Source organism: Gossypium arboreum, chromosome 10, assembly GCF_025698485.1.
Source record: "Gossypium arboreum isolate Shixiya-1 chromosome 10, ASM2569848v2, whole genome shotgun sequence".
Taxonomy (NCBI): Eukaryota; Viridiplantae; Streptophyta; class Magnoliopsida; order Malvales; family Malvaceae; genus Gossypium; species Gossypium arboreum.
The window spans coordinates 2,494,108-2,517,027 of record NC_069079.1 but is presented as its reverse complement, the minus strand read 5'-3'; the positions used below and the strand labels follow the sequence as shown (position 1 = coordinate 2,517,027).

At 30.6% G+C, this 22,920-nt stretch overlaps 3 protein-coding genes across 7 annotated transcripts; all 3 read left to right on the top strand.

Annotated features, from left to right (window-relative positions):
• Nucleotides 1-657: 657 nt before the first annotated feature.
• LOC108487494 (uncharacterized) lies at nucleotides 658-4,097 on the top strand. 2 transcript variants are annotated; one of them, XM_017791850.2, is made up of 9 exons: nucleotides 658-935; nucleotides 1,039-1,166; nucleotides 1,331-1,378; nucleotides 1,510-1,623; nucleotides 2,094-2,162; nucleotides 2,292-2,345; nucleotides 2,516-2,671; nucleotides 3,526-3,606; nucleotides 3,692-4,097. In XM_017791850.2, the coding sequence occupies exons 1-9, from the start codon at nucleotides 785-787 to the stop codon at nucleotides 3,755-3,757; spliced, it is 867 nt and encodes a 288-aa protein (XP_017647339.1). In that variant the 5' UTR covers nucleotides 658-784; the 3' UTR covers nucleotides 3,758-4,097. The 2 variants fall into 2 exon arrangements, with proteins under 2 accessions (XP_017647339.1, XP_017647340.1); XM_017791851.2 differs by lacking the exon at nucleotides 2,516-2,671.
• An 8,551-nt stretch (nucleotides 4,098-12,648) lies between these two features.
• On the top strand, nucleotides 12,649-13,887 carry LOC108487139 (protein E6-like). Its single transcript, XM_017791393.2, has one exon. It carries the CDS (start codon nucleotides 12,796-12,798, stop codon nucleotides 13,630-13,632), a length of 837 nt encoding a protein of 278 aa, XP_017646882.1. The 5' UTR covers nucleotides 12,649-12,795; the 3' UTR covers nucleotides 13,633-13,887.
• A 5,103-nt stretch (nucleotides 13,888-18,990) lies between these two features.
• Nucleotides 18,991-22,144, top strand: LOC108487610 (protein NUCLEAR FUSION DEFECTIVE 6, mitochondrial). Of its 4 annotated transcripts, XR_001871692.2 has the most exons (4): nucleotides 19,585-19,892; nucleotides 19,973-20,094; nucleotides 21,234-21,306; nucleotides 21,854-22,144. XR_001871692.2 is itself a non-coding variant. In XM_017791992.2 (3 exons), exons 1-3 carry the CDS (start codon nucleotides 19,552-19,554, stop codon nucleotides 20,672-20,674), a joined length of 483 nt encoding a protein of 160 aa, XP_017647481.2. In that variant the 5' UTR covers nucleotides 18,991-19,551; the 3' UTR covers nucleotides 20,675-20,908. The 4 variants fall into 4 exon arrangements, 3 of the variants coding, with proteins under 3 accessions (XP_017647481.2, XP_017647482.1, XP_017647480.1); XM_017791992.2 differs by lacking the exons at nucleotides 21,234-21,306; nucleotides 21,854-22,144 and adding an exon at nucleotides 20,655-20,908 and having other exon boundaries at nucleotides 18,991-19,892; XM_017791993.2 differs by lacking the exon at nucleotides 21,234-21,306 and having other exon boundaries at nucleotides 19,586-19,892.
• Nucleotides 22,145-22,920: the final 776 nt, after the last annotated feature.

Sequence of the window (22,920 nt, the reverse complement as noted above, 5' to 3'; positions counted from 1 at the left end):
AGAAACGAAAAGCCAAGCAACAAAACGTTAGATTCGAGTAGAGCAAAAGCCTAGGCATGAGATTCAATAGGTACACAGGTAAATTAGTCCAACTCTAATTTTCTATTTCATATTGATTATTGTGCTCAAAATGTCGCATAGAAGTTAACTTATTAAATCGGATTCATTTGACCCATATGAACTGTCTCAATTCGTGGAACCATGAAGGAACTCGTATACTTAAAGCCTTTGTGGCTCAGTGAAACATTTTAATAAAACTAAAGTTATTAGGGTAAATAATATATATCTTAAAGTGATAAAAGATTATATATAGATTAAATACTTCAATGGTAGAGAAGTTTTAATCTTAATCGTCGATTTACTTTTCTTAAAAATGACTAAATCTGTTCAATTTGCCAGACTGAAGTTCTAGTTTCCTTGTATTAATAGTAACTTAAGCTTTGAAAGATATTCCGAAAGTTTAATTTTGACTCTTATTAACTTTTTTCTTTCATTTTATAAAATTCTACTTCTCCTCCGTAATCAATAACTCACTCACTAAAATTGAGTTAAATAATGTCTAAAATAAATATTTTATCCTTTCAAAATATTTTTTAAATTACAATATCAAATAAACACTTTTTTTAAATTACAATGGTAAACTAACCTTATATATATAAATAGAAATAAAACTATAATGGGAAAGCAAATCTGTCCTTCCAAAGTCCACCATTACTGCATCTTTCTCTTAGCAACAAAAAGCTTCTTTAAGAAAAGATCGTATTAGCAACTTCAAGAAGCAGCAATGGCGGCTCCTCTCTTTCCCGCCATTTTCACTGGTTTCTTCTTCTTCGTCTTCCTCATCTCTCTCACGTCGCAAGATCAACTAAATAACAACGACCACAACCTCTTGATCCGTGAATTGGATGACGCCAAGCTAAAGCTCTCTCGTTTGGGTAATTTTCCCTCTCAATTTCTTTTTAACGATAGACGCTTCATTAGAAACAAATTACTAATCGTAATCTTCAATTCTTTGATGCTTTGTAAATATGATTGTAGAATCTGTTCTCGAAGAAACAATTCAAAGCATTGATGCTAAAACCCTTCTTCTCAAGGAACGCGAGAAGCTTCTCGAAGACATGGAAAACAAGATCACTTATCTGCAGTCTGTTATATCCACTCTTAAGGTTCAATTCTTAGCCAAGAAGCTTTGCTTTTTTATTATTATGTTTTCAATTATTTTCGGTTATTGAATGTCTTTCCCTAAAGAAGTGTAGATTGAAGAGTACAGTGTACTAAATTAGGGTTTAATCGGCTATGAAATTTAATTTCTATATTATGTTAATTGCAGGATGATTCATTACTTGCTGATGAAAAGCTTAAGGCTCTAGAAGAGGAGGTTCGTTTTAAATGGTTTAATATAAATATAATCCCTAATTCCATTTTTTTCTACCATTGGATTCCTTGCCTGTAATGCTTGCTTTATTTGCAATATTCATCTGACTTGAGTAGTAGGCCTCGTTCTCCTAGGTACGTTTGCTTTGGGATGCTTCGAGAAAGAACAACTTTGAACTTCACGTTTTGGAATCAGAAGCACAGGACACTGAAGATAGGGTGGAAGCTGTTAATTTAAAAGTTGAAAAGGTCAGCATTGTGCATGCATTAATTTTATTTCTGTGTAGAGACTCTGCTAGTGAATGTTGAATGACTAAGCATTTCTATGTATTATTATGACCTTTATCAACTTAAAGAATTTTCATCAAGAACAGCAAAAATGCTTTAAAGACCATCTTATTTTTGTTCTAATTTCTAGATTTATGTATCGTTTTTGGGGAAGGGGGTTCATTCAGACTTCAGTTTCTGGTTGCTGCTAAGATGTTAAACCATGAAAAGAAAAAGAATAAAGGAAGTTCTTTCACCCGGATATTCTTTTTAATTTGTTAATCGAAATGACCATTGTTCTCAGAACTCAATCTTGGTTAATTTGGCCTTTCCTTGATTGTGTTGTGTCGAAAACTTGAAAAAAATTATTCCGTTTTGATTTTGTTTTCTCTATTGCTGATGTTGAAACAGTTGTACTTTTCTCTCTTAAAGTTTCATTCCCTTGTTTTCAGATGGCAGAAGTTGTTACAGAACAATGGATTCAAATTCAACATCTTGAGCAGGCGCTTCAACTTGCACAAGTATTGCCTTCGATGGACCCTATTAATATCAGTTATTCGTCAATTCATAAGGAAGTTTAAAAGAAAAAAGTAAACATTCTGCCATTAAAATCAATTTGTTAATTAGCATAATTGCTTTTTGTCATACAGAGGAGGGCATTGCAAGATCAAAAGCAAAGGTACATGAGATGCTCATTCTTGAAGGTAATATAATAAGCTGACATAGTCTTTCAGACCTTTTATTATTATTATTATTATTATTACATCTCTCTCAGTCCATTTGAAATTTTTGTAAAAGTAATGATATTTTGCCAAATGCTTATCTTTCATTCAAGTCTTAATCAAGTCAAATCAAATCTTTTCTGCAAATATAGTTCTTTAATGACCTTTCTGAAAGACATCTTCCAAAGATGCTTGGTGCATTGGAATATTATTCATTCGGAAAAGGATCTACCATTAAGTACTACATGTCTCAAGCTCTGCAACAATTAAGAAGATTTTACTCAGCAATTAAAAAGTATCACCATCAGGTATGTTTAGCATTGCAATGCGATTTTCTAGGATTAATGTACCTCAAAACGAATCAGGTTACCCTTGGAGATCTTCACATGTCAAAACTACATAAAAGTATACTTTGTGAAAGTTTCCAACAATAGAAAATGCTCAGTGGATAAGTTGACCATTTCCTTTGGCTCTGTGTAAACTCCTAGGCATGATCTCTTTCTACTAAATCAGTTTTATGCTTAATCACCATGAATCTGGAAACCTTTGGCCTCTTCCAACTAGGTTGCTTAGTTTCGTAAACAAGATTGTCAGTAATCATAGAATCATAGTTCTATCAGCCAAAAAGATTCTTTTCCCCTGAATTATAGAGAGTATGATTAGTGTCTTGATGACTTAGATTGTGAACCTTCTTTGGCTCTATCTTAGAGTCCCATGCGAATGTCGCCCAGAATGGTTTCAGCTTTATGCGGGCATTATTTTTCAACACACTGAGATTAATTTGTTACACAGGTTCAAGAATTATCTTGCACTTCTAACTTGAATCCTCTGTCAATCATCTTTGTGCAACATTTGCAAACATGAATTCTGCATTCTAATACTTTTTGGTCCTTAAGTGATAACAATTCATTTTTCCTCCAAAGTGCAGAATTTGATTTGCTATACGAATTAAGGATTTAGATTTACCAGCAATTTGTATTTCATCAATTGTCTTGTTGCAATAATGTTAATGGTTTAAGGGGAAACAATATAAACAAGTTCCAGTTTACTAGTTAATGTGCATCAATAGTGCCTAAGAACAAAGATACATATGTATCCCTTCACTGGGAACCTTTGCCTTTGAAATAAACAAATATCTTGTTTCTTACCCGTTTGTTGACAGTTGCAAGGTTTCATCAAACAAGAAATGCGAAGAAATGAATTTACTGCAGCTTTTGTCAATGATGAATTGGTATTCTTTCTGGTATGTTCTCGTGTATCTACTGCCTTCTTCTGTTCCTGAAATTTTACTTGAATTACTGATATAATTCATTTTGGTTGTATTTCAGGCTTCGGCATTGATTACCTTCCCTGTACTGGGTGCTTGGATGGTGCTGTCATCACAGTTCAGCTAGGTCAAGAAATCTCTTCCATTGCAGTTTATATTCTCTTCTGTCATCTAGAATATAGAATCTGATTCCGCACAGCTAAAAGGTGAAAGATGAGTTGGGACACGCACACACCACACACAGGGACAATCTGCGTATAATCATCACATCAGCAGTAACCAACGACACGAGTTTATTCCAGTGTCCAGATTAATACAATATGATATATACTTTTGAAATTTGCAGCCTGAGAGTTTTTCACGCTCGAAAATTGAAATAGTTACCATCAGGCTTGCTAGCTGCTACATTTTGATTTTACTTTTTATGCTTTTATCACCACAATTAGAGCTTTACTGCAAAGTAATAATGATTCATACGGAATAATGCACAAATATTTAGTTAGGGTAAAAAAGATGAACTCATTTCAGCATTCATATTCTGATAATTGTTACCATTATCCTTTTTGTTCTTTTAACCTTTACTTTGGACAACTTGCCTTCTCCCTTCTTCAGGTAAATTCTCCCATGTGCTTGAAGCACACACATATATCTAACTTTTACCAATTTTTCTAATGATTTTTGTTAGAAATGTTGGTATTGATATAAGTTAGTAAAAATTAAAAATTTTGCTACACTCAGCAGAAGTCCCTCTTCTTCAGCTCAAGTGGGAAGTCTCTTTTTACTCAAAAAGGGTCTCAGAGATTTCCTAGAGGTCCAACCGCCCCTAACTATCAATCACCCAAAAAAATCAAATCATATCTCGTAAAAGCATATTTTATGGGTTAAGGCTATGGGTAATTTTAGGCATTATGATAAAAAGAATAGATATGATCAGAATTTATGATAATATTGTTCAAAATTTTTGGGTCGGTATAGATCAAACTTAAACAGTCTTCCCTCAAATAATATATCCAAAAATGTATTTTTTTTTTAAATTTTATAACTGTTTTATTTTTTAATTAGAATTTTATGAATTTCTATAAGGCTTTATAAAAGAATTTGTTTATTATATCAAGGTGGAGCGGGGCGGATTAGATACGAGTTGGAGAATTTTTTTATCGAGTTTGAATATTACAATTTTAAATAAAATCAAATTTGAAATGAAATATATAAAATTGGATTGATGGCAAAGAGGAATGGTGGTAGAGTTTCATGGGCCGGGCGGCTTGGCTTAGCTCGGCCCGAAGGTCCGCCCGAAAAATGGAAAGGTTTGGGTAAAAATATAGGCCCTAAAAATGGGCTTGGGCAAAAAAAACGAGGCCTATTTAGAAAACGGGCCGAGCCTGGGGTAAGAGTTTTTTGCACTGGGCCCGCCTGACCAAATTGAATTATATATTAATATATTTTTATTTTATTTTTAATCATTTTAAATTTTTAATATAACTATTTTTATTATATTGTCAATTTGTGTATTGTTTTAAGAATTGTTTTAGTATCATTTTTATTTGTTTTAATATTTGTTTTTATGTTTTTAAATATATTTGATTTATTATATTTTTAATTTTTTTATTTAATGAAATAAACAAAAAAAATTAATATGGGTCGGGCCGAATCGGGCTCGGGCTTAGTAATTTTATTTCGGGCCGGGCCCGAGCCTAGTAGACAGGCCTAATTTTTTGTCTAGGCTTGGCCCGAACCTGGCCCAGCCCATGATCACCTCTAAATGGTGAGGTAAAGGGATGTTTATTAATTGAATTAGGTATTGGGAGTTAAATTGTATTTTGTTCGTTCTAATAAAAAAATGGGTAAATAATTTTTATACATTAGATCAAAGAGTAAATTGATTATTTTATTAAAATTTTATTCATTTCTACTATTGAAAACTAGTCTCTATATGTTAAAATGAGATACAAGTGACATATCATGTGTAACAATTTAGTTATTCTATTAATCATGTTACTTTATTGAAACTTTTACGAGAAATGATCTACTTCCTCTTTAATTTAAATATAAAATTATTTTATTCATTTTTAAATAAATAGAACAGAGTGCAATCTAATTCTATAAAACCATCCATAATACTACTAAGATCATAAGTGGTTTGTTTATTTGGTCCCTTGGTGATTCTTTTACCACATGAAATCTAAAATTTCATTCTAGCACTTTGACCTTTGCCTAGCCCACACCTTATCAATGCCATGAGTAGGTTTAATCAATCAATTTGAATTTGAATTAATTTATTTTAAAAATAAAATTAATTTAAAATTAAAATGGTTTAAAATTAAATTAATTTAAAAAATTCAATTTTGAAATGAATCATATTTAAAACATTTTGAACTCAAAATAATTCAAACAAATAACTTAAAATGATCCATCTAAAGTGACAAAACCACCTAAATCGAAGCTTGAAGACGACATTGTTGGAAGGAATAGTCACAAACCCTGAACATAAACCCTAAAATGAACATGAAGAATACTAAAAAACAAATCTCAATCTAAACAATGAAAGTTTGAAACAACTTGAATTTAAAATAATCTAACTAAATCGAAATTCATCCTACTCAAAATGATATAACCAATCAGTTGATATGTCCATCACCCACTTATTTATCACTACAATACCAACTCTTATTTTAAATGTTGGTAGGGAATTACTGAACCCAACTAATAACTTTGAATTTATTAGATGTACAACTACTTTACCCATCAAATTTCCTTGAAATATAAGCCTACCAAACCCCAACCACATTAACAGAAACTCTACTTTTGTGAATTCAGTTTAATTGAATTTTCCAGGCAGCTACCTTAGACTTTTTCCTCATTTTTAGGGACCAATTGCTTTGACTTTATTCATCATGTTTCATGTACCTTACTCTATGTAGCTTGTGTTTTACTACACTTTGGGGTATTGTTCACTTAGATTCAATTAATTTGAATCCAAATTCAATATCATATAATTTAATTATAAAAAGCCAAAAATTTGAATTTAGTCAATTTAAAACTAAAATATCCAACTCAAAATGATATGAAAGAGTAATATGAGAATTGAAAAACATGACTTAAACTCAAAACAATTCATACCTAAACTAATCCAAACTTAAAATAATTCAAAAATATTTAAAATCAAATTTAAGTAAATTCAAAATCAATCTGATTCACATAAATTGAAGTTAGCGATAACGCTTTTTTTCTTCTTTTTCGAACAATCTAATTATGTGTTTTGATTGTATTTGTTCTTTTTTATATAATGCCTAGAACTATTTATAGCATCTTCCGACCATAAATAAGAGAATAGTGCGTTTCAGTGCAGTTAAACCCACGCCCTATTGTATTGACAACAATACCCATACCAATCGAGTTAAAAATATGCTTTTCTTTTTCTGTTAAAATACATGTCTTATTAATCTGTTTGGGCAAACATTGTTTTCCAAAATTAGGTTAAGAGGTGGGAGGAGTTTGATTGCCAGCTCTTATGGATACATGCTTTGCATTGGCTGAAATCTCCTCTGCCGCTGATCACGCAACTAAAACTTCACTTAAATCAATGGGATGCAACAAGAAACCAAAAGTAAAATAAAATAAGAATAAGAATTTACAATTATTTTCCTAACGAAAAAAAATCGTGAGTTTGAACATTAAAAACGATGTTACATCTCTTCACAAAACCCCGAAAATAGATAATAAAACTGACCTAGAAAACATCAAAAAAAAATACAATGAACTTTTCTTCAATTTTAAAGATTATTTTGCATTCCATTTATTTGTTAATATGTCGATTAATTTATATTTTAAGTTCTTATACTTTTTTATATGTCCAAAACTTTTTATTTTTTTGGGAATGAAACACTTTCAGCTAAGAATAATCAAAAACCCATAAATCGAAAATTGTTAATGTAAAAAATATTCAATTTTGTGTTAATCAAGATTAACCCTAGATTAGACTTTAAGTCGCACTTTCATGTTATTTGGTTATCAAAACAAAAAGTCTAACATTCATTTTTTTTTCGTATATATTTATGTTGCTTTAGACATTGGTGCTTGAATTTTCATCTCACGAGTCATAAAGGTGAGTCAGAATAATTGAAAGGAAATAAGTTTCGATTATATCTGTTTTTCTTTTATATAATATCTAGAATTATTTATAGTCTCTTTCTAAATCCTTCAATGTACTTCAGCTGTAACGCCCCTAACCCGAATCCGTCACCGGAATAGAGTTACGGAACATTACCGGAGTTACCGATTCATTTATCAGATATTTCATTAATTCGATATCTTTTCTTTTCCACGTTCAAGCCTCGTATTCAAGTCATCCAGATCTTTATAAAGAAATTTGATCGTCGTTTTCATTTATTTCATGTTATAATACATTCAACTAATGCTCTAAACAAAATTATCATTTTACCCCTAAACTTTTAATTAATGACGATTTCATCCTTAGGTTAAAATAGAATAAAATTATTGCAATTTAATACTTATTTCCAGCCGTTATTCTCACACAAATTGATAACAACCTATGAATTCTATAAAATGTCAGAATTTTCCATAATTTCAACACTTTTCAATTTAATCCTTAAAACATGTTTTTCCCTGATCTTGAGCTAAATTAATAATTTCATTCAATTTTGTAATTTAAATAATAAAATAATCTATTTCATGCAAATTGGTCATTTTTAACATTTTTTTTACAAAATTGCCCATAAAATTTTACTTTTATTCAATTTAGTCCATGAGCCTAAAACATACAAATTGGCCATGCTAGCTGAATATTCATACATATTTTCCTCCTCCTCCTCTCCATTCCACATCCTTAATTTATATAACATGCAACAAGTAACATTATCAATAATTTCACTATTTACTTATGTATATTCAAAACTGTCCATTTGCGTCATAGTCACTAAATTATTTATATCTTAAGCTACAGAACTCGAAATTAAGATTTGCTAATTTTCCCTGAAACTAGACTTACTTATCTTATTATCATAAAATTTTCAGAATTTTTGGTTTAGCCAATAAACACAGTTTATTCTTTAAAGTTGCCCCTGTTCTGCTGTCTGACAGTTCTGACCCTTCTTCACTAAGAATTAATTATCTCATCGTACGACATTCGGATGATGTTCCTGCTTATTCCTATTGAAAATAGACTCTTTAAGGATTTTTAAAAATATAAATTTAATTCCTTAATTATTTTTATCCAATTTTTGATGATTTTTCAAAGTCAAAACAGGGGAACCCGAAATCATTCTGACATTGTCTCACAAAACTTATTATATCTCATGATTTACAATTTCATTGCTTACACCGTTTCTTCTATAAGAAACTAGACTCAATAAGCTTTAATTTCATATTTTATTCATCCTCTAATTAGATTTATATAATTTTTGGAGATTTTTCAAAGTTATACTATTGCTGCTGTCCAAAACTGTTTTAGTGCAAAATGTTGATTTTCATTTTGCCCCAAATTTCACAGTTCATACAATTCAGTCCTTACTTAATTAACTCCTCAATTAAACTAATTTTCTCAATTAATACTTTTCCTAGACATTATAAGTTATTTCATAACTATTGAAATTCAGAATTTTCACATAAAACTCTAAATTCAAACTCTTTTACAATTTAGGTCCCAAACATTCACTTTCTATTCAATTATTTCAATAAAATCAGCATATAAACAATTTAAAGCTCTAATTCTATATCAAATCATCATGTACTTCCAGCAAATATTCATAGAAACTTTCAATTTCTTTCATAGAATCAAGAACTAGCGAATTCAACAAATGGACCTAGTTGTAAAAGTCACAAAAACACAAAAATTTCAAGAAATAATCAAGAATCTAACTTACTTGCAGTAAAAATATGAAAAACCAGCTTAAGGGAACTCTTCCATGGTGTTTTTGCTGATGAGAATGCAGAAAAATAAAGAGAAATCTAGATAATTCCACTTTAGTCCTAGCTTTATTAAGTAAATTTTGCAATTTTCCAATTTTGCCCTTAATTCCCCTTATTTTCTTGGTGATTTCATGCTCTTGCCGTCCAGCCCAAATAGACCTTGGGTCTATTTTCCTTTTAAACCCTCTTTCTTTTATCATTTAAGCTATTTAATCATTTCCCATAATTTTGCATTTGATACAATTTAGTCATTTTTTGTTCAATTAGCTATCAGTACTTTAAAATTTCTTGACGAAACTTTAATACTAACTTATTAACACTCCATAAATATTTATAAAAATATTTATGGCTCGATTTAAAATTTCTGAGGTCTCGATACCTCGTTTTCAATTCTAATTATTTTAATATATATATATATTTTAGTACATTTCACTATTTCAAAATTTTTCCTAACTTCACATTTAACTTATACTCACTAAATTAATAATATTTCCTACTCATTTGTCGGATTTAGTGATCTCGAATCACTGTTCCGACACCACTGAAAATTAGGCTGTTACATCAGCGTATTTAAGTTTACATTCTCCTGAATTGATAACAATATACATATCAATCAAACTGAGACTCAATCAATTATTTTTTTAAAATCCCGTCAATTTTCGTGAAATTTTATATATTTGTCTAAAGGTTATTTAAAAAGATTTGGTATCCAATATTCAATTACAATTAAAGAATGTTTGTTTGTTTTTTCCTTGCTAGCTATGGAAGTAATTTGCATTTGAAGCACCTTATTAGGGTAAATACATTATACCATTCTTAAAATATGCATAATTAATAAATCGTAATTATGATTTTTTAATTTTAATTTATTAAAGGTGTTTAATTAATAAAGTGTAATTTTGTTTTAATTCTTTATATTATATTTGATTTTTCTTATTTAATAAAAATATATTTTTAAAATCTTTAAAATTTATTATCAATTACAATTCTTAACCACTCCTTTAAAAATTGAAAAAAATAGTTGATTGAGTCATAATTTGATTAGTATGGATATTGTTGTCAATATAAGAGAACGTAAGTTCAAGTGCGCTGAAGCCTATTATCCTCCTATTTATGGGTTGAGGAGGAGCTATACTTATTCTAGACATTATGTAAAAAAGAACAGATTTAATAAAAACTTATAAAAATAATAAGACATATAAAATTATACGTAAATTCAATTATTAATTTTTTATATTAAAAAAATCAACCTACGGTGTAGAAAAATAGCACATGGAGACAGCCGCTAAACGACATAGTTTAATGTCCCACCACTTCCCCCTTAATCCTCGCATTATCATCCGCCGCTCCCTTTCATCTCTAAATTTCCACAGCCCACGATGCCCTCTATTCCCCCCTAATCCCACCGTTATAATGTTTTCTAAGCTTTTTAAGATTTGATATAGTTACCAGATATAAGAGGGTTTAGGTTAAAAATAATGCTCGAAATTAAAAGTGTTCATGGATCGATTTTAATTGAGTAATGATTTAATTTTATTTTCTTAAATTTGATCGATCGCTTAAATAATCAATTTTAATATTGAAAAATAAAAATATATAATTTTATATCAATATTATTTTTTATAATTGAATTTAAATGAATATTTTAAGTTATTTAATTTAAATTCAAGTTCAACCAATCGAATGAAATTCTTGTTTAAGTTTGATTTGAATTAGATTAAATTTTACTAAATCGAAAGAGCCACTCAACACGTAAATAGGTTTATTCGAAATGGAATTCAATCTATTTTAGTCTATACTGTTTCAGTCCTTAACAAGTACTAAGTAATATAAGTTCCATTCCGATCAAGATTTTGGTGTGTACCAATTGTTCCAAGAGTTTTGACCAATACTAGTTTGTACAAAATTATGATACCTAAATTTTATTTTATTTATTTCTTAAACATTTTAAAAATTAAATTTTAACTTAAAAATAATAATTATTTTTTCCTTTGAAATGTAACAAGTACAGTATAGTTACAGACATAAGTCTAAATAACCATAAGTATCAAAACTAAAAAAACCTACAAATACAATTGCGCATGGTAAATTTTGAACTTGGCTTAAGACTCAAAGTCTCCGCCTTTGCCAACTATAGTTTTAATTACATTAATTCGATCCAACTTGTTTACTACTCGCATCGATATTAATACATACCAATACCAATACAAAAAACGATACACTAGTTTTCAATGATATTAATTATTGTGAGATGAATATTCTGTTTTTAGAACTTCCACACATTTTTTCTTCAAATCTCTTAAACTCCATTATCTTTTTTTTTTCCTTTTATTGTTTTTTTAAGAGATGAAAAATAAAATAATAAATTTACAGGTTCTAATCATATCTGTTCTTTTTAATACAATATTTAGAATTACTCATAACCCCTCTCCAACCCATAAATGGGAAGATAATGTGCTTTAACACACTCAAATTCATGTCTTTTTACATCGACAACGCTCATGTCAATCGAGCTAAGATACAATTAATGACTTTTATTAAAATATTGAAATAAAATGAATTTGGGTTTTGCTTAGAAGATACGAAACAATCAATAGTTTGATACACAAATAATAGGGTCACTTAGTAGTAGTGATTTTAATTAATAGGTCTGGTAAAGAATTAAGTGGACTGTCAGGAGGGAATCTTATGTGACCAAAAAACAAATAAAGCTTACACATTTCACTTGTTTCCCACTGTGGGGAAATAGAAATTATAAACAATCCTAGTAGATTTATTTTATAAAAATCACTTTTAAAATATAATTAATTAACATAAACTTTTTATGCCATGATTGTTTTTTATATGCGCAAAAGAATTTTATATTTTAATTTTCTCTCATTTTCCTTTTATGTCAATATTTTTTATAATAGAATATCATGATATTGAAAATGAAATAAATGAAACATGGTTGATTAATAACAAACACAAAGTAAAGGGGCCTCTTTTGATAAAGGTTTTCTTTTCTTTCCTTTTTTTTTTTAATTTCTCTCTCATCCAAGTCCCTACAATCATAACCATCTTCACCCCCTCCGTTAATTGAGTAGAAAATTTTACCAATTTAGAGTGAAAACAAAATCATTGCTCTTCCACTCTTTCTATATAAGCACTTTGCATCATCACGGATTCCTCGTTAGTGTGTAGTCTCTTACATTACCTACAAAATCTTTGCTTTCCCTTTTTTTCTTTTTTTTGCCAATGGCTTCTTCACCAAAACTCATCTCTTACTTCTTCCTTTTAGCCCTCTTCTCCGTTGAAATACATGGTAGGGATTTCTTTAGCAAAATCCCAAGCGTTAACACAAATGAGAAAGAGGTGACCAACAAAGAAGAACAAACCACTTTGGGGAAGAAGGAGCAAGAGCCAAGGTTTATCCCCGAGACCCAAAGCTATGGGCTTTACGGTCATGAGTCTGGTCAGCTCCCTCCTAGCACCACCAGTACCAAAGAAACCTATGAACCCTATGTCACACCTGTTAAATACCACCCTGATGAACCCTACAATAGCATCCCAGCGTCCAAAACCAACAACAAAGACTCTTACTTTTATAGCAAGACAAATGCCTACGGGAACGCTGAGCAGCAAAGTGAAGCCAAGTTCAATGAGAAAGGATGGGCCACCAAAGAAACCAACAACTACAATGTCAACTATTACAATGGTAACAATGAGGCCTTGTTCACTGAGAAAGGGTGGAGTACCAAGGAAAACCAGAATAGCAACAACTATTACAATGGTAACAATGAGGCCATGTTCACCGAGAAAGGATGGAGTACTAAGGAAAACCAGAACAACAACAACTATTACAATGGTAACAATGAGTACAACAATGTTGAGAAGCAAGGTATGAGTGATACTAGGTTCTTGGAGAATGGGAAGTACTACCATGATGTGAGTTCTGAGAACAACTACTACCCGAACCGGTTCGAGAACTCGAGGGGAGTCGGTTCGAGGAACGAGTTCAACGAGAACCGTTACAATAACATGGGAAAATATAATCAGAATCAAGAGGAGTTCGAAGAAGAGTTCGAGCCATGAAACCACACGTATATGCTAATTAATTAGCAAAATGAGAGTAAGGAAGAAAGGGTTTATTTATTGGGTTTTGTGTTTTACTTTGTGATCCTTTTTATTTTATTTGCAGGGTTTGATAGTATCCTTTGCTTTTGATATTGGAATGCTAAAAGATATGATATGGGAGCCTTATGCTTTTTACTTTTCTTAAACAGTGTTATGCAATAAAAATGTAATTATATGTTACAATAATATATATATATCTTATTCGAATTTTAATTTTGTGTAACTAACAATAAGTAAAAAAATGATTCAATCTAGTTTGATTAGTATGAAAATTATTATTTATGTGAAAATATATAGATTTGAGTGCTCTAAAATACGTTAGAGAAAAATTATGAATAGTATTGATTGTCCAAAAATGAAAAAAAAGAAAACTAAGTTTTAATTAAAGAACAAAATGCCAAAAAAAACCAAGTTTTAATTAGTTTTTTCATGATGACATTGATGTTCCATATGATTCTCATCATTGATAATCTTGACAAATCTTAAATCATGTTTTTGATCTTTTCTTCTTGTTTTATCAACCCATGACAAAGCCTATTAAAAGTTCAATTCTATCTAGTAGTTTTCATATATATATATATACATATTCGTAAAGATATTTGAGATTGTGTACTTTACTTATTCGATTTTGTATATATATAAATGATTCTCTTCAACTTTAAGGATTATATAAAATTGTAATATTCTCTCATCTCTATCCCTTTTCAATAAATTAATATTTTCTCTCCTAATTTTTAATATTTTTAATTAGATTTAAATTTTTTAGCAGTAAAATATAATTTTTTATCATTTTTTATTAAAAGAGATGGAATCCATTCTCAAATCGAGCAACACAAAATACTAACTAGCTACCATAGTTGATGATATCTAAACTTTGGATGGTGATAATAATTGTCAATAACATGGGTCATAAATGGTATAAATACGCACCCATTTGGCATGTGGTAAAGAGATATGAATAGGGACAGTTGATGTACATTGATAGTGCTTTTTATACGGCGGTCCATTCAATAGCTGAAAATAAATATAAATACATGTGCATGCCTTTGACAGTAAGGCACTTTTTGATTTGGTTTCCTATTATTTCCACCGAATGAAATAAATGTTGATTTAGTAGTCAAAAGATGTGAAATTGATACTTAAAAGGACTAATTGTATAATAGTGTATATTTTGTAGGACTTTAAAATCCAAGACAATGAAAAAGTAAATATCATTGCTTTCCTTTCTCAAGCTCTTATGCTTTATCATCATCCTTAGGCAAGTCACAAATTGCCCTGAATTAAGCAATGAAATAATGAAATTAAAAATCCCATTTATTGAGATTTTCTTTGAAAAGTGGATATGGAGCGATTATAAATGGTGTTCGTTTGCTCTACTTGTTCGTTTTATCTAAATTGGGTTTTTATATTATTTATTATTATTGATTAAAATTATCATATCTTCTCTTTTGAATCCAATATTATGAACTACTCATTGTCTCTCCCTAACTTTTAAATAAGAGAATAATGTGCTTCAACGTGCTCGAACTCACGTACTCCTACACCGGCAACAATGTCGATGCCAATCGAACTAACACTCATTCGCTTCGAAATTAAAGAATTTAGAAAGAAACATATAATTCAAAAACTCTAAAATAAAATAATAATAATAAAAAAGGAAAGGAAAGGAAATGAAAGTGAAAAATCATCCATTTGAATTGGATTATCTTCTCCGTGAATGACGGAAAAATGATGACTTTATTCGTGTTCTAAAGCTTTGGGTCCAATTTCTTTTTGACTTACATATATGAACTTATATAGCCATACAAAGACTAATGTTGTGTAGGTCTATATTTTATATATGGTCACCATGGAATTAATGTTTAATACTATAGTTTTTATAAAGGGTTAGGTTCTGACCTTAATATAATATATTGATAAATTTCAAAAGTGTGAGGCTAAGCCTAGTAATTATTTTTGGGACCAGGGTGCCCTAACTAGCAGTACAGTGTCTTGATATGGAACCCAATGTGAGAAAATAGGAGCATATGATCGTGGGAGCACTCATGATGCTGGGAATTGAATGGTTAATTTTAAAAAGAAATGGACCAATTTGAAGAGAGAGATAAAATAGTGGTGCTGTACTGTAAAGAAACAAATGATTACACTCACCCACACATTATTTCAGTTCCCTCTGCCTCTCACCATTGATTCTAGCTGTACCCAGATCTTTCTATTTTCCCAACATTTTAATGCAAATATTTACAAACTGCTTGTTAGAAAAGAAAATACATGGCAAAGTGCATAATACCAACAAGTCATAATAAATACAAGGAGGCTAGGTCAGATTAGCCTTGGAAAGAAAGGTGGTGGGTTTGATATGGTTTCATAATGTTACGAAATGAAATTAATTTTCCCATCTGCTGGTCTACTTTGCTTGAAATGGAAGTTAAAGGGGGACAATAGCTGACCATGAGCTAGAATTTCATCACCTACTTTATCTCATTTAATAATTCCATCTTATTGCAGATTGAGTTTTAGTTCGATATTATATTGAAACGCATTATTCTCTTATTTAAGGGTTAGAGAATAACTATAAATAGTTATAAGTACTATAATATAAAAAAGAACAGATTTTTTAGAGTAACGTATTTGGATGATAGAATCCAGACAATATGATTTCTATTGTAATTGATAAAAAGGAAAAATCTAATTGAGAAGAACCAGATTATGATCTTGATCATCTTACTATATCAAAATTTGAAATTTAAATTATTTACTTTAATTTGACATGTTTTGGTCGATAAAAGTATTATGGAGATTCTTTTACTATAAGCCAAATTGCATTTGACCTCAATTACTCAAAAATGGGTAAATTAATTTCTATACGTTAGATTAGAGAATAAACCAGTTCTTCCCTTAAAAGTTTTATCTCTACTTTTATTGTTAAAAACCAATCATTGTACGTCAACATAAGGAACATATGGCACACAACATGAAATTGTCTGGTTATTTCGTCATCCACGTCAGTTTTTAACCGTAGATATGACTGTAATTTTTAATAGAAATGACCAGTTTGTTGTTTAATCTAACAAACATTGTACAAAGACTAATTTGTTTTTCTTTTTTTTTTTTGTAAAGGGGGCAAAATACAACTTAAAAATGATTGAATTAAATTAATGACATTCTAAAAGTAAAGAATCAAATTAAATCTTATCAAGGTATTGAAATTAAACCCTATATATTTTGAGGAAGATTGAGGATCAAAATCATAATTTGATGAATTGGGAAGTAAGGGGCAGCAACTTGTTGCCAGGCTGGTGAGAAAACAAGATTCATTGCCCTATGATGTTGGCATAAAATAAGGGCATGTCTTGATGGTATATTGGCCATATAATGATGGCTATATTGTTTGCAGTTTGTTCCATTTTGGAAGGGGAAAAAAATCATATTCGTATCATTTGTGATGGACTACCAAATTTCCTTTACAAGTTTTAACATGGTAATTATTTAATGTCCCTCAGTTTTAGGTATTTATTAACCTGTAATTGCATGTTCCTCAATTTTCCATTTTTAGGTCAATTTGTATGGGTTTTGATGCGTAGACACAGCGGGATAAGATTTGATTATTTTTTATATTTCTTATCCTAATTTCACTCTAAACTCTAACCGGCTGAGTTTACGGTTTTCTGTCAGCCTTTTTCTCCAAGGGTAAGTCAGAATTTTTTTATTAGAGGGACCAAGATGAAAAAATAAATTTCATGATAAAAAGTTAAATTGAATTGATAATTTTTAAGAGGGTCTAAAATTGGAATAAAACCATGTTATCCCGGGCCAGGCCCTTGACTCTTTTTGGAATCGCTTTGCTTTTCTTATTTCAAAACCACAATGACTGACCAGGTGACTGTTGTGAATAAATCCAAACAAAGTGGATAAACACAGTGAAATGCCCAAAGAGCTGTTGGCTCAGCATTCACAATCCAGTAGACCATTACGGCATTACCCATCCATTTTGGGGCCTTCAAGACTACCACATAACATCAGAGAGGCAGAAACTAAAAAGCAAAACTGAATTAGGCTTAGAGATTCATTTAAAAAAAAAAGTATTGGATTTTCATTCAATAAATCGGGTAATGTCTAATGTGAGATCTTATTATAGTGAAATTTTATAGTATTTTTTTTTAAATTAATGGTTGTGGTCAAAAGAGAATAATAAGGTGACTATAGTCATTTGATCAAGTAATGTCAAAAACTGGTAAAATTGTGCTGATGATTGAGAACTTGTTAAATCAATTACCAAATACATTGATTTTCTTTGAAAACTAGTTTCTCTCCTTCTTTTGTATTGAAATCGATTGAATTGGTTAAAAGATAAACACACGTTTTTAATGCAAATCCTACATGGCATGACCAACGGTAGATTGATGTTTTTTTTTTCTTATTTTTTATTTCAACCATTGATTTAAAAGAATCTCACGAAATTCCACTAGATCTTTAAATAGATGTCATTGAAGAAATTGTTGTTTTGATGTATCAAAGATTTCGAGATAACAACGTAAATGAAAGTAGTTTAGATCATTTCATAATCTATCTTCAACCAATAAGTGTTAGAGTGCAATGATAAGAGACATTACACTCTTAAAAGAAAAATTTTAATTTAAACTTTAAAAACGACATTATTGAAAATGAAAACCACTAAACTTTGAATAGATTAATCTCCATAAACCAAGTTATAATCCAATGTTTTGCCTTCTACCAAAGTGCAAACTATCCTTACAATAAGAATCCCATGTTCTTTTGTTTTTCTGGCTTGTTTGAATTATTGGGCAACTTTGCTTGAATTTAATCTATTACAAAAAAGAAAAAAAAAGAAAAAAAGAGAAAATCATAAATGTTATTAGCATTACTTTTTTATCACGTTAGCTCTAAATAGTTCATGCAATACATATATATGTATGTTTATAATTTAATTTAAGTATTTTAAATATGCTTTACATTAGATATAAATTGTCCTGTAATGCCTATATTTGATAGTTAGAATGATAGAAGAACATGATTGATTTAATTACAAATACTTTTAAAAATTTAATCATTTTATTTTAAAATTAATGAATCTATTAGAAACTGTACAATAGTTTAAGAATCTCGTAGAATCTTATAAAAAGAACTTTGGAAGGTTAAAATCTTTTAAAAAATTCGACTTTTAGATGGAGGCTTGGCTATGACATCCTTCCTATGATTGAGAGATGTGACATGTTTTCCCAATAGGCGAACTTGAGGGAGGCATTTACATTATGTAGTATTTATAATGATTTGCTTTGTTTGTATTTCTACAATGTGATCGATTGGCTCGAGACAACTATGCGGAAGATGGATAAAAAAGCCTTCACTAGTTTTCTTGTGCTTCTCTGGCAACTATGGGAGGCAAGGAATTAGTTCATGCATCAGGGGCGAGTTTCTTTCCCTCAAGATGTAATGTTAAGGGCTTGATCCTTTCCATCATGAGTTCTTGGTGCATAACCTTCTTTATGCTCCTCCATTGTTACCTCGACGTCCGTTAATGTTGACGCAGCATGGAATGTGGAGACAAGATCTGCTACTTGCGAAGCCATTGTTCATGACCACGAAGGACTGGTGCTAGCTGGTTTCACCTGTTCGATTGCTGAAGCTTTTGGCACTCCTTTAGCTGAGGCTGTCGCTTTAGCTTGTGCTGTTCAGAAGGCCATTGAGAAGAGTTTCTACAGAATTATCCTAGAGTTTGATGTTGTTAGCTTTTCTTTTGCCTATAGATCAATTAATCGTGTTGCTTATTGTTTTGCACATTGATTGATGGATAAAAATGTTACTTTTGAATTTGGTTTGAATTATCTGGATTTCATCCATCAGTAGATGTGTTGAATGATATTTCTTAGTTATGCCCTTTGGGCCTTTTTTATTTTAGAAAAAAAAGAGTATCCACGTGTCGAGTTAGATTTGCAAGAACCATACGATCACATACACAGAAAAACAGTCCGATTTGCAAAAACCCCTCGAAAGCCTAAAACCCTTCAGCCCCAAAACACAAAAACCCTCCAATATCTTCCACCAAAAATGTCCGCCGCCAGGTCCGTCCTCCGTTCCGCTGCCACCCGAGCGACCGCGGCCGCGAGGCTCGCCGGTGCAACCAAGTCCATGCCACGACCCGCTTGCTCGCCCTTTCGGATCTCTAAGCAAAACCCGTTTCCTGCTCGCATTTTCAGGTAATGGTTATTATTAATTCTTCTCTTGTACTCGTTTATGAAATAAATTAACAGTATAGTTCTAAAATGAATTTGAAAAGGTCACCGGTGGAGATGAGCTGCTGTGTGGAAACGCTGCTACCTTATCACACAGCCACTGCTTCTGCTTTGTTGACTTCCATGCTTTCTGTTTCTCGCCGGAGATCCAATTGGACGGCTGAAGGTATTCCTATCCACTTTCTTTTTTCCTTTTCATTTTGATCTGTTGAATTATTTTAAAGGATTCAAAGTTTCTAGCTTATTTTTAATGAATCAATGGAAATTGAATTAAGATATAATGCCTCATCGAGTCAAAGTTAAAGTTCCTAGTAGAAGTATTTGATCCTACTCATAGAAGCAAGATTAAAGAAAATCCTCTAGTTAAAAGTGTGTGCACTCGTATGACAATATTCAAACCTTTTTTTTTTTTTATGATTGCTATACCTAAACTTTGTGGTTTCCCAGTGATAAGCTTCAGTATTGGCAATTAAATTCCAAGAAGGAAAGAGATATATTGTTGCAAATTTCATTAGAAGTAGAATTATGAGGGAAAGTTGGGTGTATCTGCTAAGCAAAATCGACTGACTTTAAGACTAGCATCAACCACTCGAAAACAATATCCAAATGTAGCAAATTGTACTCCCTCTTTCATCTTTTCTTTCTCTCCCCTTTTTGGATAGGTAGTAATTGCTCCTCTGCCTCGTAAATAAATGGAAGAATGTAAATTATTTTCTCCTTTTGTAGGGCAAAACCAGACTAGATGAAGGGCAAGCACAGAGAGGGAGTGACTTGCATTAGTTTTTCATTGTTAAACTTTTTGGAACTTCTACTGTAATTTCTCTTCAGTGCTTGAGGAGATCATAATTGTGAAATGGCAAGAGATTGAACGCTATGCCCTGTAATTTCATGGCTTTAGAAACATCAGATGAAATCTTGCTAAACATATTTTTAATTCAGTTAACTGATTGATTTTGAATTTACTGTTAAGCTTCTGAAAAGTGAATTGTGTGTTGTAGTTTGTCATTTTGTTTGGTTTTCTGAATGTTTAGAATTGCTTACTTGTTTACCTATGGTATGGATGGGAAAGGGTTAAAAAGGCTCTCAGGGATGCAACTTAGTTATAACTTTTCAAAGAAAAATACATGAAATCTGATATGCTTACTTTCAGATGATATAGGCTTTGCTTATGCATATTTGAGCTGAGACTGTTATTCAGCTGTTAATAAGTGTTATAACTTAACGTGAACTAAACCTTATTTACGTTCTTATTCATGCCAATATAAGGTGGATATAAGACCAATAATGATTTGTTGTTTCACTCAGATTGCAATGATGATGTATGATGAATATCGGAGAGTTCGGGCAGAGTTTTTGATAAATGCACTCTTAAGACAAGGTGGTGGAATAAAGCTTTTATAGGATCTTTAGATGCTTTTCCCTGTTCATAACTTTAACAAGTTGATGAGTGACATTCTTATTAGTCAACAATTTGTAAGAAATTAAAACCATAAATAGGTGCGTTTGAAGGTGTTGTGATTCAAAGGTAGGATCAGCTGATGAATATGATATTTTGTTATTTTCATCAATGTTTGTTACAGTTAAATAAACCAGAGATATTGAATTTCATTCACATCTTGACTAACTTGTGATTTCAAGAGAAATTTATAATCTCAGGATATTCTAGTTCTTGGAAATTGATGAATTGGGCATATGCTTCCACACTTGGCCTTTCCCAAGCCCTAGATTTTGAACCTATAACCATCCTAGAGTGATATCTTCTAGTTGTCCTCTTTGTGTGTCAATTAAGAGATATTTGACCTGAGTCCTTCATAAAATGCAGCCAAAATGTGAACCATACTGTTGAATATCTTCTTTTGTGTGGATAAACTGATAATACATTTCTAATACCATACACCTTTTTTTTCCTTTTTTTTGTACTGTAGATGGATGATTGTGGTTGGGATGCGGAGCTATTCATCTCCGTGAAAAATTCCGATCAACCTCGTAGGACTTGATGCATTGTATTCTTCTTGGACGAATGTGAAAAATCTGATGTTATTACACAACATTTGTTCTGTGAGCATCTGAAAGTAGGTATCAGATAAAAACATACATTCAAAAACATTTGTTCTGTTCTTATAAGTTCAAAAAAGATATCATCACCAGGTTTAATGTTTCTTCTTCCTTGAATAATTAAAGCTCTTTAATATCATTTGTGGGTTAATATGATCAAAGTAGTTCCCCATGGATGGTATGCTTTAGAGAACAAAACCAGGTGTCTTTAGTTTTAAGTAGCATTGATATCTGGATGCTGCAGAGTGAGTTAATGATGCATGTTAGAGTAGAACTAATAAAATACATTTTGAACTTACAAGACCCATGGTAAAATTTGTTATAACAGATTTAACTGCTACGACGATTTGGTTTAGGATTGAAATTTTAATATTTTAAATATAAAAGGACTAAAACTGACTAATTTGAAAAATACATGCATTAAATTTATAATCTATGCATAGTATAGGGACTAATAAAGGAGTTTGACCTAAAAATGTGAGGAAAAAGCCTGCCGTTTGCTCGGCGTCATCTCATTTCTCTCTAGCTTTGTCTCAAGTCATGTTTTGAAGCTTACTAAATGCCTGTTCTGTACTGTTTAAAAAAAAACTTTTAGTTTTAAAAGTACTTTCGGAAGAAAAACAGTTTTAGCTTTTTAGAAGTAATTTTTAAAACATTTTTAAAAAAGAAAAATTAAAATTTTAATTTTCTTCTCTTAAAAGTATTTTAGTGCTTAATTACTTTTCACCCTCTAATAATATAGTACTTTACTTTTTTTTCTTGGTGCTTAATTATAAATGTGTTAAAATCATTAATTAAAAATAAAAAATATTTTTAAAATACTAATTACAAATATTTAATGGTTATATTTAAATATTTAAAATATAATTTATATATTTTAATTAAAATTTATAAATAATTAATATTTATTACTTAAAATATTTAAAATTTATATTTC

Excerpts from the sequence above, each read along its gene's own strand:
- LOC108487494 (XM_017791850.2), top strand. The coding sequence starts at position 785 with ATGGCGGCTCCTCTCTTTCCCGCCATTTTCACTGGTTTCTTCTTCTTC. Across the intron at positions 1,379-1,509 it reads TTAAGGCTCTAGAAGAGGAG|GTACGTTTGCTTTGGGATGC; the intron begins GTTCGTTTTAAA and ends TCGTTCTCCTAG. Across the intron at positions 2,346-2,515 it reads TGAGATGCTCATTCTTGAAG|TTCTTTAATGACCTTTCTGA; the intron begins GTAATATAATAA and ends CTGCAAATATAG.
- LOC108487610 (XM_017791992.2), top strand. The coding sequence starts at position 19,552 with ATGATATTTCTTAGTTATGCCCTTTGGGCCTTTTTTATTTTAGAAAAA. Across the intron at positions 19,893-19,972 it reads TTTCCTGCTCGCATTTTCAG|GTCACCGGTGGAGATGAGCT; the intron begins GTAATGGTTATT and ends GAATTTGAAAAG. Across the intron at positions 20,095-20,654 it reads ATCCAATTGGACGGCTGAAG|GGCAAAACCAGACTAGATGA; the intron begins GTATTCCTATCC and ends CTCCTTTTGTAG.
- LOC108487139 (XM_017791393.2), top strand. The coding sequence starts at position 12,796 with ATGGCTTCTTCACCAAAACTCATCTCTTACTTCTTCCTTTTAGCCCTC.